The sequence below is a fragment of the Schistosoma haematobium genome, chromosome 3 (genome assembly GCF_000699445.3).
Source record: "Schistosoma haematobium chromosome 3, whole genome shotgun sequence".
Taxonomy (NCBI): Eukaryota; Metazoa; Platyhelminthes; class Trematoda; order Strigeidida; family Schistosomatidae; genus Schistosoma; species Schistosoma haematobium.
The window spans coordinates 38,254,937-38,268,215 of NC_067198.1; the positions used below are offsets into that span (position 1 = coordinate 38,254,937).

At 39.8% G+C, this 13,279-nt stretch overlaps 1 protein-coding gene across 1 annotated transcript in view; it reads left to right on the forward strand.

Annotated features, from left to right (window-relative positions):
- Positions 1 to 423: 423 nt before the first annotated feature.
- Positions 424 to 13,279, forward strand: part of MS3_00010666 (uncharacterized protein) — a 40,946-nt gene continuing 28,090 nt past the window's right edge. The window contains exon 1 of the mRNA XM_051219061.1: positions 424 to 806. Coding sequence (XP_051069829.1) covers positions 721 to 806 — 86 coding nt within the window. The 5' untranslated portion in view covers positions 424 to 720. The remainder of the gene's footprint in view (positions 807 to 13,279) is intronic.

A 13,279-nucleotide genomic window follows, 5' to 3' on the forward strand; every position in this document is an offset into this window, starting at 1 on the left:
ATGTATATACTTGCACTTTGTTCCTATTGATCCTCTTAGTTGTACATTGTTAACTTTTTGGCTACATTTGAACTGTTAATATTTGTATTTTATTATAGTTTTCGTTTTTACTACACCTTCACTAATTCCCCATGTTTCTTCCCGAACTGCACTTATGTTGTTTTACTTTATACTAAGTCTGGGCGGCAGCCATTTGGGTTTATCCCTGCCTTTGATTGCTTGACCTGTGTTGACTGGAATTGTGCATTTTGGTTGTGAATTGAAGCACTCTTCCAGAATTGAAAACACTCTGTGTTATAGAGCGACCAATTATTACCTTTTGAACGAATCTGTACGTGATCTATCCAGACAGGATAGAATAACATTTATTTGTGGTGATTGGTAATTTTCTTGCATCCTGTATCAACTTTCTTATTTATTGTAGTTTAGATTTGATCAATTGAACAATTATTGGTTGGATAGCTGAGTGGTTATATTTGTTTAGGTAATAATGTACACTTAAATTTATGATAAATTATAGAACCGTCATCGTACCCAATTACTTTGTTTTGGTTTCAATCGGGCGAGGGTGCGTATCTAATTCATCCAGACAGCTGTCCTTCACTCCAAACCGTAGTTTGGATCTTACAGTTCTAAACAAATATTTCGGTCGAATTCGTTTGGCTTTCGTTTCGTTGATTCCAATCATTGTCTCTGGGAATATTTGGTTGTTCGCTTGCGATGCCAAACAATCGTCGAAGGAAATTAAGTCCAAGGCTCGTGGATGTTAAAAGAGATGAACAAAAGGATGGATCCCCTCAATCAAGGCAAGTGCCTTTTGATGCTTCTATGTGTCATGGTTCATATTCTAATAGGGACGATTGTAATTATAGTGAATCTAGTTGTGATATAATGGCAGATGGCATAGAAAACCTTAGTTTAGACGTGAAGCAAGCGAGAAGCGTGATGCCTACGGCGCTTTTCGTAGGTCCAGAGTTACCAAAGGTTGAGTTAAGTTATGTCGACGGTCAACCGAGAGGTTATTGTAAGTTTTTAATGGAGTTTGAGACCTATGTAGAATCAAGGGTCAAGGATGATGGTCAACGCTTGCTTTATTTGGTACATTATTGTAAGGGTAAAGCGAAAACAGCCATTGAGGGTTGTGTTATGTTGGAAGCCTCTTCTGGTTAGAAGAAGGCCAAAGAAATTCTAAAACGGTTGTTCGGACAGGCGCATGTAATCACTCGAGAGACACTAGAAGACTTATTCAGTGCCGTGAATTTTGATTATACTGACGGAGAGCAAGAAACAAAATTGGCTATTAAAATGTAAAACTGTGCTATGATCTTGGAACAGATGAATTATGTCTCTGATCTAAATTCCTTAGTTACCTTGGAAGGAATAGTGAGACTCTTGCCTCAGCCTATGCAAACCCAGTGGGCGGACTTGGTGGACGAATTGACTGAAGATAACAGGGAACCGACCTTTGACGAGCTCACTCAGTTTATCGCATCGCGTGCGAGAGTGGCTTGTAGTAGATTTGGACGGTTAGCAAATCGTTCAAGAAAAGGACATGACGTAAAGACGAACTGTCACGTGCAATCGGAGCAAGGGAATAGTTCGACAACGAAAACTAAGTGCAGTATGTGTTCCTACGACCATGCTGTTGATAAATGTCCACAGTTCTTAGCGCATACAGTTCAAGACCGATGGTCTCACGCTAAAAGCAAGGGTATCTGTTTTGTCTGTCTTAGACAAGGACATAAGGTTAATGAATGTAAGATGACAAGGCTCTGTAACGTTGACTGTTGTGAGAAGAGACATCACGTTCTGCTGCACACTGACTCGACAAGCAACGTCGTAAATGATAAGCCATCATGCCCGGAATATAGGAAAAGAGTTGTTAACCATACCAGTAAGGTACAGACATTAGAGAACGAAATACGTGAGCTTTACGATGTAGAGTTTTCAGATGCTTATTCAAGTGATAAATCATTATTAGTAGACGACAAGGCGGCTATAAAGATTGTGGAAGGGGGCACGCGCTTCGACAACGGTCATTTTGTAGTTTCTATACCGTGGAAAAAGAATCCAAATATGAAAGTGGATAATTATGAAGTAGCAAACCGTAGATTACAAAGTTTGAAGGGTATGTTGTCGAAGGATGTCAGTCTGCACATCAGGTATATCAACAGTATTGAGAGTAAATTTACTAAGACTTATGCGGAGAGGGTCCTTGAAATATATTTGCAGCCTAATTATCGCCCTCGAGGGTATTTACCTCATCATGCAGTGTTAAACATGAAGAAACCAGAAGAATTTAGAGTGGTCCTTGATTGTGCCGCCGAGTTTGCAGGGGTTTCCATGAATGATATGATTTATCAAGAACCCGATACCACTGCTGAGTTAATGTGCATATTATTAAGTTTTTGCAAGGAGACAGTTGCAATCCCTGCAGATGTTGAAGAAATGTTCATGCAAGTGAAGTTCCCTGAGTCTGGTCGAGGAGCTTCAAGATTTCTGTGGTGGCAGGAGGGGGACATGTCGAGGGAACCATCTGAGTTTCAAATGACAACTCATGCATTTGGTGCCACATCATCGCCGTTTCGTACGAACTTTGCCTTCAATAAGACCGCACAAATATTCTCTGACGATAGTGAGTTTAGAAAAACTGCTGTGGTTAACTTGAGTAGTATAAAGTACAACATGTCACCTATTCTCTCTTATTACTCCGAGTGGTTGAAATTAGTCAGGGCCGTAGCCTGGCTTAGAAGGTTCATAGAATTCCTGATGGTACTTCGTTCCCCGAGTCATGAAGGATCCGTTCATCTAGGATGTTTAAAGGTCAAAGAGCTTGACATCGCCAAGCGTAAAATTTTATTGGTGGTTCAGAAAGAAGTGTATGGAGAAATACTTAGTGGATTTAAAAACAATGGTAAAGTAGTTAGTCACAATGATCTGAAGAGCTTATCACCGATAATGCTTGATTGGTTACTCTGCGTTGGAGGTCGACTAAGATACTCAGATTTCCCAAATGCTTTTAAACATCCAGTAATTTTACCCAGTCGACACTTAGTGACGGAAATGATAATCAGACATTGTCCTAAAGAACAAGGACACATAGGAAGATCATTAGAAAAAGGGTATGGATATGTGTTTACTTGTTTGCAAACATGGGCAGTACAGTTTGAAATGATGTGTAGTTTGATTATAATGGCCTTATTACGTTGTATTGGAAGAAGAAGGAGACCTCCGGAGATTTACAGTGACAGTGCGTCAAGCTTCGTGGGGGCATTTTCTGAGTTAAGGAAGTTTGTGCATCAGTCGAATCAGCAGAAGATAAATAGTGAATTGTCAGCGAGGCCCTCATCCAACAGCATGGGTGGGGTTTGGGGAAGAGTGATTAGGTCTATACCACAAGTGTTATTGTTGAACACCAGAGAACAAGTGAAGCAGGTCTCCTTGAAGCTTCGGATTAGTCTTTGTTGTTATTAATGTAGGTAGGTCGAGTAGGCGTACTGTTGTAAGTCCTACTCGTTCCTATAGTGTCATATGCTACATAATGAACCATGACCATAGGCATCAAGGTAGCTTGTGTGATATGGAGGGATTTTGGGGGCTGGTGTAAGATCCATTTTGAATGCTTTGTGTTTGTGAAAATCCCTCCATGTATATACTTGCACTTTGTTCCTATTGATCCTCTTAGTTGTACATTGTTAACTTTTTGGCTACATTTGAACTGTTAATATTTGTATTTTATTATAGTTTTCGTTTTTACTACACCTTCACTAATTCCCCATGTTTCTTCCCGAACTGCACTTATGTTGTTTTACTTTATACTAAGTCTGGGCGGCAGCCATTTGGGTTTATCCCTGCCTTTGATTGCTTGACCTGTGTTGACTGGAATTGTGCATTTTGGTTGTGAATTGAAGCACTCTTCCAGAATTGAAAACACTCTGTGTTATAGAGCGACCAATTATTACCTTTTGAACGAATCTGTACGTGATCTATCCAGACAGGATAGAATAACATTTATTTGTGGTGATTGGTAATTTTCTTGCATCCTGTATCAACTTTCTTATTTATTGTAGTTTAGATTTGATCAATTGAACAATTATTGGTTGGATAGCTGAGTGGTTATATTTGTTTAGGTAATAATGTACACTTAAATTTATGATAAATTATAGAACCGTCATCGTACCCAATTACTTTGTTTTGGTTTCAATCGGGCGAGGGTGCGTATCTAATTCATCCAGACAGCTGTCCTTCACTCCAAACCGTAGTTTGGATCTTACAGTTCTAAACAAATATTTCGGTCGAATTCGTTTGGCTTTCGTTTCGTTGATTCCAATCATTGTCTCTGGGAATATTTGGTTGTTCGCTTGCGATGCCAAACAATCGTCGAAGGAAATTAAGTCCAAGGCTCGTGGATGTTAAAAGAGATGAACAAAAGGATGGATCCCCTCAATCAAGGCAAGTGCCTTTTGATGCTTCTATGTGTCATGGTTCATATTCTAATAGGGACGATTGTAATTATAGTGAATCTAGTTGTGATATAATGGCAGATGGCATAGAAAACCTTAGTTTAGACGTGAAGCAAGCGAGAAGCGTGATGCCTACGGCGCTTTTCGTAGGTCCAGAGTTACCAAAGGTTGAGTTAAGTTATGTCGACGGTCAACCGAGAGGTTATTGTAAGTTTTTAATGGAGTTTGAGACCTATGTAGAATCAAGGGTCAAGGATGATGGTCAACGCTTGCTTTATTTGGTACATTATTGTAAGGGTAAAGCGAAAACAGCCATTGAGGGTTGTGTTATGTTGGAAGCCTCTTCTGGTTAGAAGAAGGCCAAAGAAATTCTAAAACGGTTGTTCGGACAGGCGCATGTAATCACTCGAGAGACACTAGAAGACTTATTCAGTGCCGTGAATTTTGATTATACTGACGGAGAGCAAGAAACAAAATTGGCTATTAAAATGTAAAACTGTGCTATGATCTTGGAACAGATGAATTATGTCTCTGATCTAAATTCCTTAGTTACCTTGGAAGGAATAGTGAGACTCTTGCCTCAGCCTATGCAAACCCAGTGGGCGGACTTGGTGGACGAATTGACTGAAGATAACAGGGAACCGACCTTTGACGAGCTCACTCAGTTTATCGCATCGCGTGCGAGAGTGGCTTGTAGTAGATTTGGACGGTTAGCAAATCGTTCAAGAAAAGGACATGACGTAAAGACGAACTGTCACGTGCAATCGGAGCAAGGGAATAGTTCGACAACGAAAACTAAGTGCAGTATGTGTTCCTACGACCATGCTGTTGATAAATGTCCACAGTTCTTAGCGCATACAGTTCAAGACCGATGGTCTCACGCTAAAAGCAAGGGTATCTGTTTTGTCTGTCTTAGACAAGGACATAAGGTTAATGAATGTAAGATGACAAGGCTCTGTAACGTTGACTGTTGTGAGAAGAGACATCACGTTCTGCTGCACACTGACTCGACAAGCAACGTCGTAAATGATAAGCCATCATGCCCGGAATATAGGAAAAGAGTTGTTAACCATACCAGTAAGGTACAGACATTAGAGAACGAAATACGTGAGCTTTACGATGTAGAGTTTTCAGATGCTTATTCAAGTGATAAATCATTATTAGTAGACGACAAGGCGGCTATAAAGATTGTGGAAGGGGGCACGCGCTTCGACAACGGTCATTTTGTAGTTTCTATACCGTGGAAAAAGAATCCAAATATGAAAGTGGATAATTATGAAGTAGCAAACCGTAGATTACAAAGTTTGAAGGGTATGTTGTCGAAGGATGTCAGTCTGCACATCAGGTATATCAACAGTATTGAGAGTAAATTTACTAAGACTTATGCGGAGAGGGTCCTTGAAATATATTTGCAGCCTAATTATCGCCCTCGAGGGTATTTACCTCATCATGCAGTGTTAAACATGAAGAAACCAGAAGAATTTAGAGTGGTCCTTGATTGTGCCGCCGAGTTTGCAGGGGTTTCCATGAATGATATGATTTATCAAGAACCCGATACCACTGCTGAGTTAATGTGCATATTATTAAGTTTTTGCAAGGAGACAGTTGCAATCCCTGCAGATGTTGAAGAAATGTTCATGCAAGTGAAGTTCCCTGAGTCTGGTCGAGGAGCTTCAAGATTTCTGTGGTGGCAGGAGGGGGACATGTCGAGGGAACCATCTGAGTTTCAAATGACAACTCATGCATTTGGTGCCACATCATCGCCGTTTCGTACGAACTTTGCCTTCAATAAGACCGCACAAATATTCTCTGACGATAGTGAGTTTAGAAAAACTGCTGTGGTTAACTTGAGTAGTATAAAGTACAACATGTCACCTATTCTCTCTTATTACTCCGAGTGGTTGAAATTAGTCAGGGCCGTAGCCTGGCTTAGAAGGTTCATAGAATTCCTGATGGTACTTCGTTCCCCGAGTCATGAAGGATCCGTTCATCTAGGATGTTTAAAGGTCAAAGAGCTTGACATCGCCAAGCGTAAAATTTTATTGGTGGTTCAGAAAGAAGTGTATGGAGAAATACTTAGTGGATTTAAAAACAATGGTAAAGTAGTTAGTCACAATGATCTGAAGAGCTTATCACCGATAATGCTTGATTGATTACTCTGCGTTGGAGGTCGACTAAGATACTCAGATTTCCCAAATGCTTTTAAACATCCAGTAATTTTACCCAGTCGACACTTAGTGACGGAAATGATAATCAGACATTGTCCTAAAGAACAAGGACACATAGGAAGATCATTAGAAAAAGGGTATGGATATGTGTTTACTTGTTTGCAAACATGGGCAGTACAGTTTGAAATGATGTGTAGTTTGATTATAATGGCCTTATTACGTTGTATTGGAAGAAGAAGGAGACCTCCGGAGATTTACAGTGACAGTGCGTCAAGCTTCGTGGGGGCATTTTCTGAGTTAAGGAAGTTTGTGCATCAGTCGAATCAGCAGAAGATAAATAGTGAATTGTCAGCGAGGCCCTCATCCAACAGCATGGGTGGGGTTTGGGGAAGAGTGATTAGGTCTATACCACAAGTGTTATTGTTGAACACCAGAGAACAAGTGAAGCAGGTCTCCTTGAAGCTTCGGATTAGTCTTTGTTGTTATTAATGTAGGTAGGTCGAGTAGGCGTACTGTTGTAAGTCCTACTCGTTCCTATAGTGTCATATGCTACATAATGAACCATGACCATAGGCATCAAGGTAGCTTGTGTGATATGGAGGGATTTTGGGGGCTGGTGTAAGATCCATTTTGAATGCTTTGTGTTTGTGAAAATCCCTCCATGTATATACTTGCACTTTGTTCCTATTGATCCTCTTAGTTGTACATTGTTAACTTTTTGGCTACATTTGAACTGTTAATATTTGTATTTTATTATAGTTTTCGTTTTTACTACACCTTCACTAATTCCCCATGTTTCTTCCCGAACTGCACTTATGTTGTTTTACTTTATACTAAGTCTGGGCGGCAGCCATTTGGGTTTATCCCTGCCTTTGATTGCTTGACCTGTGTTGACTGGAATTGTGCATTTTGGTTGTGAATTGAAGCACTCTTCCAGAATTGAAAACACTCTGTGTTATAGAGCGACCAATTATTACCTTTTGAACGAATCTGTACGTGATCTATCCAGACAGGATAGAATAACATTTATTTGTGGTGATTGGTAATTTTCTTGCATCCTGTATCAACTTTCTTATTTATTGTAGTTTAGATTTGATCAATTGAACAATTATTGGTTGGATAGCTGAGTGGTTATATTTGTTTAGGTAATAATGTACACTTAAATTTATGATAAATTATAGAACCGTCATCGTACCCAATTACTTTGTTTTGGTTTCAATCGGGCGAGGGTGCGTATCTAATTCATCCAGACAGCTGTCCTTCACTCCAAACCGTAGTTTGGATCTTACGTTGCGGAATCTATATGGTGCTCTGTAAGATTGTCCAGTACTTCGAGGCGTCTAGTCGAAGTCATTTACAGGAAGCGAACTGGTGATATCGAGTACGATAGTCGTATTCTGGATGGACTATCGCGCTCTAGTCGTCTCGGTTTAACACACATCCGGATGCTTGGGGACTTTAATCTCCTTAGAGTCAACTTCGCGGAGCACATGTATACTGGAGGCGACAACTCAATTAAAGCTCGGTTCTTCAACTTCATTGATGACTTGCGATTGTTCGAAAATGGGAGGTCGGCAACTCGATCATACCGTCATAGCCTTCAGTTTTGTCAGCAAAACTAAGCTAAGATACCCCACCAATGACTTGCGTTGGTATTTTAAACGGTTAAATGTGCCAGCGTTACACGACTATCTACAACAGGTGGTTTGGGATGTTCACCCCCAACTCGACGTGGACGGTCATCGGGACTTCTTACTGCACACGCTCTTATGTGCTACAAACCATTCAGTTCCTCAAACGGTTCCCAAAAGCTGCAAGCCACCTACAATAATCAAGAACCGTACCCTTCGCCTGCTAAGCTGCAAAAGGCTTTGTTGGGCGGAATACAAACGAACTGACAACGACGGAGCGTATAGACAATATAAACATATCAGGAACATGTGCACGAAGGCTATAAGAGAAGACAGGCTTCATTACCAGACAAAGCTTATGGACACATTTGCCTCTAACCCTAGAAGACTATTCCGTTATGCAGCCTCTCTTCGTCAAGCCAAAACAGGAGTTTCTCAACTGCTAGGTCTTAACGGCCCGACCAACAACGATGGCGACGCCGCTAACCTTCTGGCTGAACATTACTTCCAGACATTTCAACCGACCGACATTAACTTTACTGATGACAGTTTCGTTTGCAATTCCACAGGACTTTCCGAAGTGAACCTAAGCGCTGACTTGGTGTTCCGTAAACTGCAGCACTTAAGACTAGATACTTCTCCTGGCCCGGATATGGTTCATCCTGCCATACTGAGGGAGGCAGCCACAATCCTGGCAACGCCGCTTAGCGTGATGTTTTCACACTCGCTAAGCCAAGGCAAATTACCGGAAAATTGGAAGTTGGCTCACATCACACCAATTTTTAAAGGTGGTCGACGCAATGAAACTTCAAGTTATCGGCCGGTGGCTCTTCTGTTATTACCTTCAAAACTCATGTAGTCCCTGATATGCGACGGTTTAAACGACTATCTACTGTCCTTAAATTTCTTCTCACCCCAACAGCATGGTTTCAGGAAGGGTTACTCTTGTATTACCAACCTGCTGACTGCGGTGGACAGATGGACAAGCATCCACGATCGCAAGGGAAAGGTTGATATCATTTACCTTGATTTCTCAAAAGCTTTTGATAAGGTTAACCATTTGTGTCTTATCAATAAGCTCAAACGATTGGGTATCAGACCACCTCTAATCGATTGGCTCACTTGATAGCTGAAAAATCAATATTTTAAGGTCAGGGTTAATTTCACTTTATCTCAGGTTATGGAATGTCCTAGTGGGGTACACCAGGGCTCAGTACTAGGGCCTCTTCTCTTCTTGATCTACATAAATGATCTTCCTCAACAGGTGACGTCAGACTTATTACTTTTTGCCGACGACGTGAAACTTTGGAGAGAGATACGCAACCAAGACGATATACAGGCACTTCAGGAGGATCTGACTCGACTTCAAAGTTGGCCAGACGATAACGGACTTACCTTTAACACTTCAAAGTGTAAAGTAGTCCATCTGCGACATGTCGCAGACTACAGTTATAACTTAGGTACCTCCTCTCTAGTAGTATCCCAAATCGAAAAAGATTTAGGAGTCCTGGTGCCCTAGGATTTAGTCTTACTCTAACTGTGACAAAAATGCCTTCCGAGCAAACCTTGCACTGGTAAGGTTGAAGCGCATTTTTGGCCAGTTTGATCGAAGAACTTTCCATATAATCAATAGTTTTGTTCGTCTCCACTTAGAGTACGGAAACATAGTATTTCCCCCTCACTCCAAGAGGATAAGATCACCCTGGAGCGTATCCAACGGCGAGCCACGAAATCAGTTCGAGGACTCAAATCTAAACCTTACGAAGAACGCCTCCATTCACTTAACCTTTACCCATTAGAATATAGACGTTTTAGAGGTGATCTATTAATGGCTTACAGTATCCTTAACACTTCTGGACATCCTCTCAGACACCTACTTAAGCTTAGTTCCAACACCAACCTAAGAGGTAACACCCAAAAACTTGAAACACAACATAGAAGAACGGACTGTAGACACAACTTCTACTCCTTAAGAGTTGTCAAAAGCTGGAATTCGCTGCCGAGCGAGCTAGTTCAAGCAAATTCCCAGGAGTCATTTAAGAGACAGCTTGATCTATTCTTAAGAACTAAGGATAGTATCACACTATGATTTACTAATTTCTTTTCCTCTTTTATTGTTAACATACCTAGGTTCCTGCCTGGAGGATTTGGTGATCCTCTGCTACTAGAAACGGAAGCCTGTTAAGCGAAAGCTTCTTCTATTCCGTCCACAACCATTTGAACCATTTATTACGATGCATGGTTCCGAATCATTTAAAGTAAATAATACCGCCTGTTGAAAAACTCCGGAGTTGTTTCTCCGAGCACACTACTCGCTAACGAACTTCAGTACTTTATTGTTTACGACAAATAGGTATGCCTTCAGAGTTGTAAGTCTTCATTAATAATAGTACTCAGAGTTTGAAATCGCCTTTACACGTAACACCTTTAAAATCAAAAAATGCCAACTCAGTCAAATTTAAGTCAGAAATGAATAGGTCTGAAGATACACTTAGAAAGTTATCGATACGTCGAGAACTGTTTATTCTAAGCTGGTTAGTATTCGCAAGAGGTGCGTAGCACACATGAATTTAATAGGGGTCCTACCGAATCTAGATGAATATAGTCGAAACGAGCGTCTAGAGTTGTGAAATAGCACAAGGGAATTTGTTGTGTATGAACACTTTGGATTTCTGGCATCTTATATGGGAATGTGTCTACTCCCTCACGTCTTTATTCATACCAGATCAACAAAGTTGTTTTGCTATGAGCTGGACGGTTGCTCGAGCACCTGGTTGAAAAAGTTTATGCAATGTATTAAAGACGTTGTAGTGGTTGGTACTTAATATAATCCCTTAGCTTCATATACTGTTAGTCCTGATAACTGCACCAGATAACGCCTGAACGGTGTGTTAATCAGAAGGCGAATACGAAGTGTCGATTAAGTTTATTATTGCACCACTCGCAGATCACCAAATGTACAGGCACGCTAAGCAAGCATGCAAGTGTAGTGCCGGAAAGCAAGTGAGTGAGCATGCGAGTCAAATGAGTGAGAGTGTACAGGATTAAAATGTACACATGTATATACATAGTGAAATGAATGAATCATCGAATCAATTAAGCGACTAATAGGGTAGCAGGATGAATTTATGCATAGGTAGTAAACACTGCTCAAGCATACATATTCATACAAGTGAAACAATAATAAAGGTACAATGATATAGATAAGTTGTTATTGTACGAATGACTGTCCGTCCAATAAGTTAACAAAAGAGCCTAACCAAATTAACTGTGAACAAACTTACTTGCACGTGAGCTGCTATAACGTTTAGTGGACAATGTTTCATCACGGTTATGCGATCCCTAACTGCAGGTATGTCACACTGGGAAGTTCCCATATCTGTTTCCATTCGTTTAGTCTGTAGTTTCAGAGGTGTCAAAGATAACTCATTTTGGAGGTTAATGCCTTCATTTTGAAGCTAGGAGAGTTGAAGAAGTTCGATTCACTCGAAAATGTTCAATGTATTTTAATGTAAAATTGCAGAATCTCTTGGTAAAATATATGGACTATACATGAGATAATCTCTTTTACTATCATTTTTCCTTCACATTATGTATGATTCTTCCAATTCACAATTCTTTTCAAATTGCATTTCTGCTTTTTTTTCAAATCGACCTTCATAACCTTCTACTTCCAAAGTTTCCACTTATAATTGATGTTACATACTACTTATATCGACAGATATATATATATATATATATATATATATATATATATATATATATAGTCGTTGTTGTCCAACTTGCGTCCAACGTGTTTCACTGATCCTATGCACCTCTAGGTTGTATCTTCTCATTTCTGTAGCGATTTGGAAGGCTCTCCCGGTGTCCCACATTGTACGGACACTCAATGTACCTAAATAAATGGTCGCTCTGGTTGTCAGAAGGGGCATCGGCCTCGTAACTTCCGAAGGAATTCGGCTGTCATCATGAGGCGTCATAGTTCTTCTAAATGAAGACCTTCTGACTCCCAGGGCAGAGTTTAGAAGGTTTGAATAATTTTTTCTGGTCAGCGTCTTTTTTAGCTAGTTAGTTTTCTACGGGATGGGGACGCTAACCCCATGCCCAACCCTCCTCCTTTATCCGGGCTTGGGACCGGCAGTAGCCCCCGGAAGGACTCCAGGCGGAGTTAAAATGTAAACTAAATCAATGAAATATCAATTTCGTATTTTGTTTCATTCACTCATTCATCACTGAATTCAGTCTTTCTTCTTCCTTTTTTTTTACAAAATCAAGAAGAAAAGTGAGCTCAAACCCATTTTTCATTTCTTATTACAACTAATTGAATCAATCTAAGGTATATTTATTCATTCAGATTTCTTTTATATTTTCGATTAGATAACAACAAGTTAATTATTGTTACTATCCTTGTGTTGGATCCGTTCTTTGTTGTTGCTGTTTTTGATCTTCCCTGTGATCTGATTTATGGGAGCGTTATAAATAAGATCTGTGAGATTATGGGAAATTATTATAAAAATGGTTTTCTTTCTTCACTTATCTATATTGATAATATAAAATCGATTAACTATTTACTTACCATAATAATAAAATTTGTTTTTAATTGAGCAGAAAATACGGCAATTAGAAACTAGTTTCGGTCAAGTAAATATATATATATATATATATATATATATATATATATTTACGCGGTAAATTTAGTGATTTTTAAGCTCAGATTTAAATCATAAGTAACATCCGGTTTTTTCGAATGTTTTTTAATCCTGGAATAAATGACATATTTTTTCTAGGTTGTATTTATTACGTAACTTGATTGTTATCAGTCAGTCAGCTACAACGTAGGACCAGGCATATATGTGCATCGGTCCAGGTTGCCATACCGCGTCAGCACAACAAGATGAACACCGGATTCATAGCAGTGGTTAGGTCAAAGGTAGTAATATGTAAGAGAAAGATTGCATATAGATATATAGTACAAGAAGAAAAAATTGGTTCGTAGAAAGAAAGATATGAAGCGATT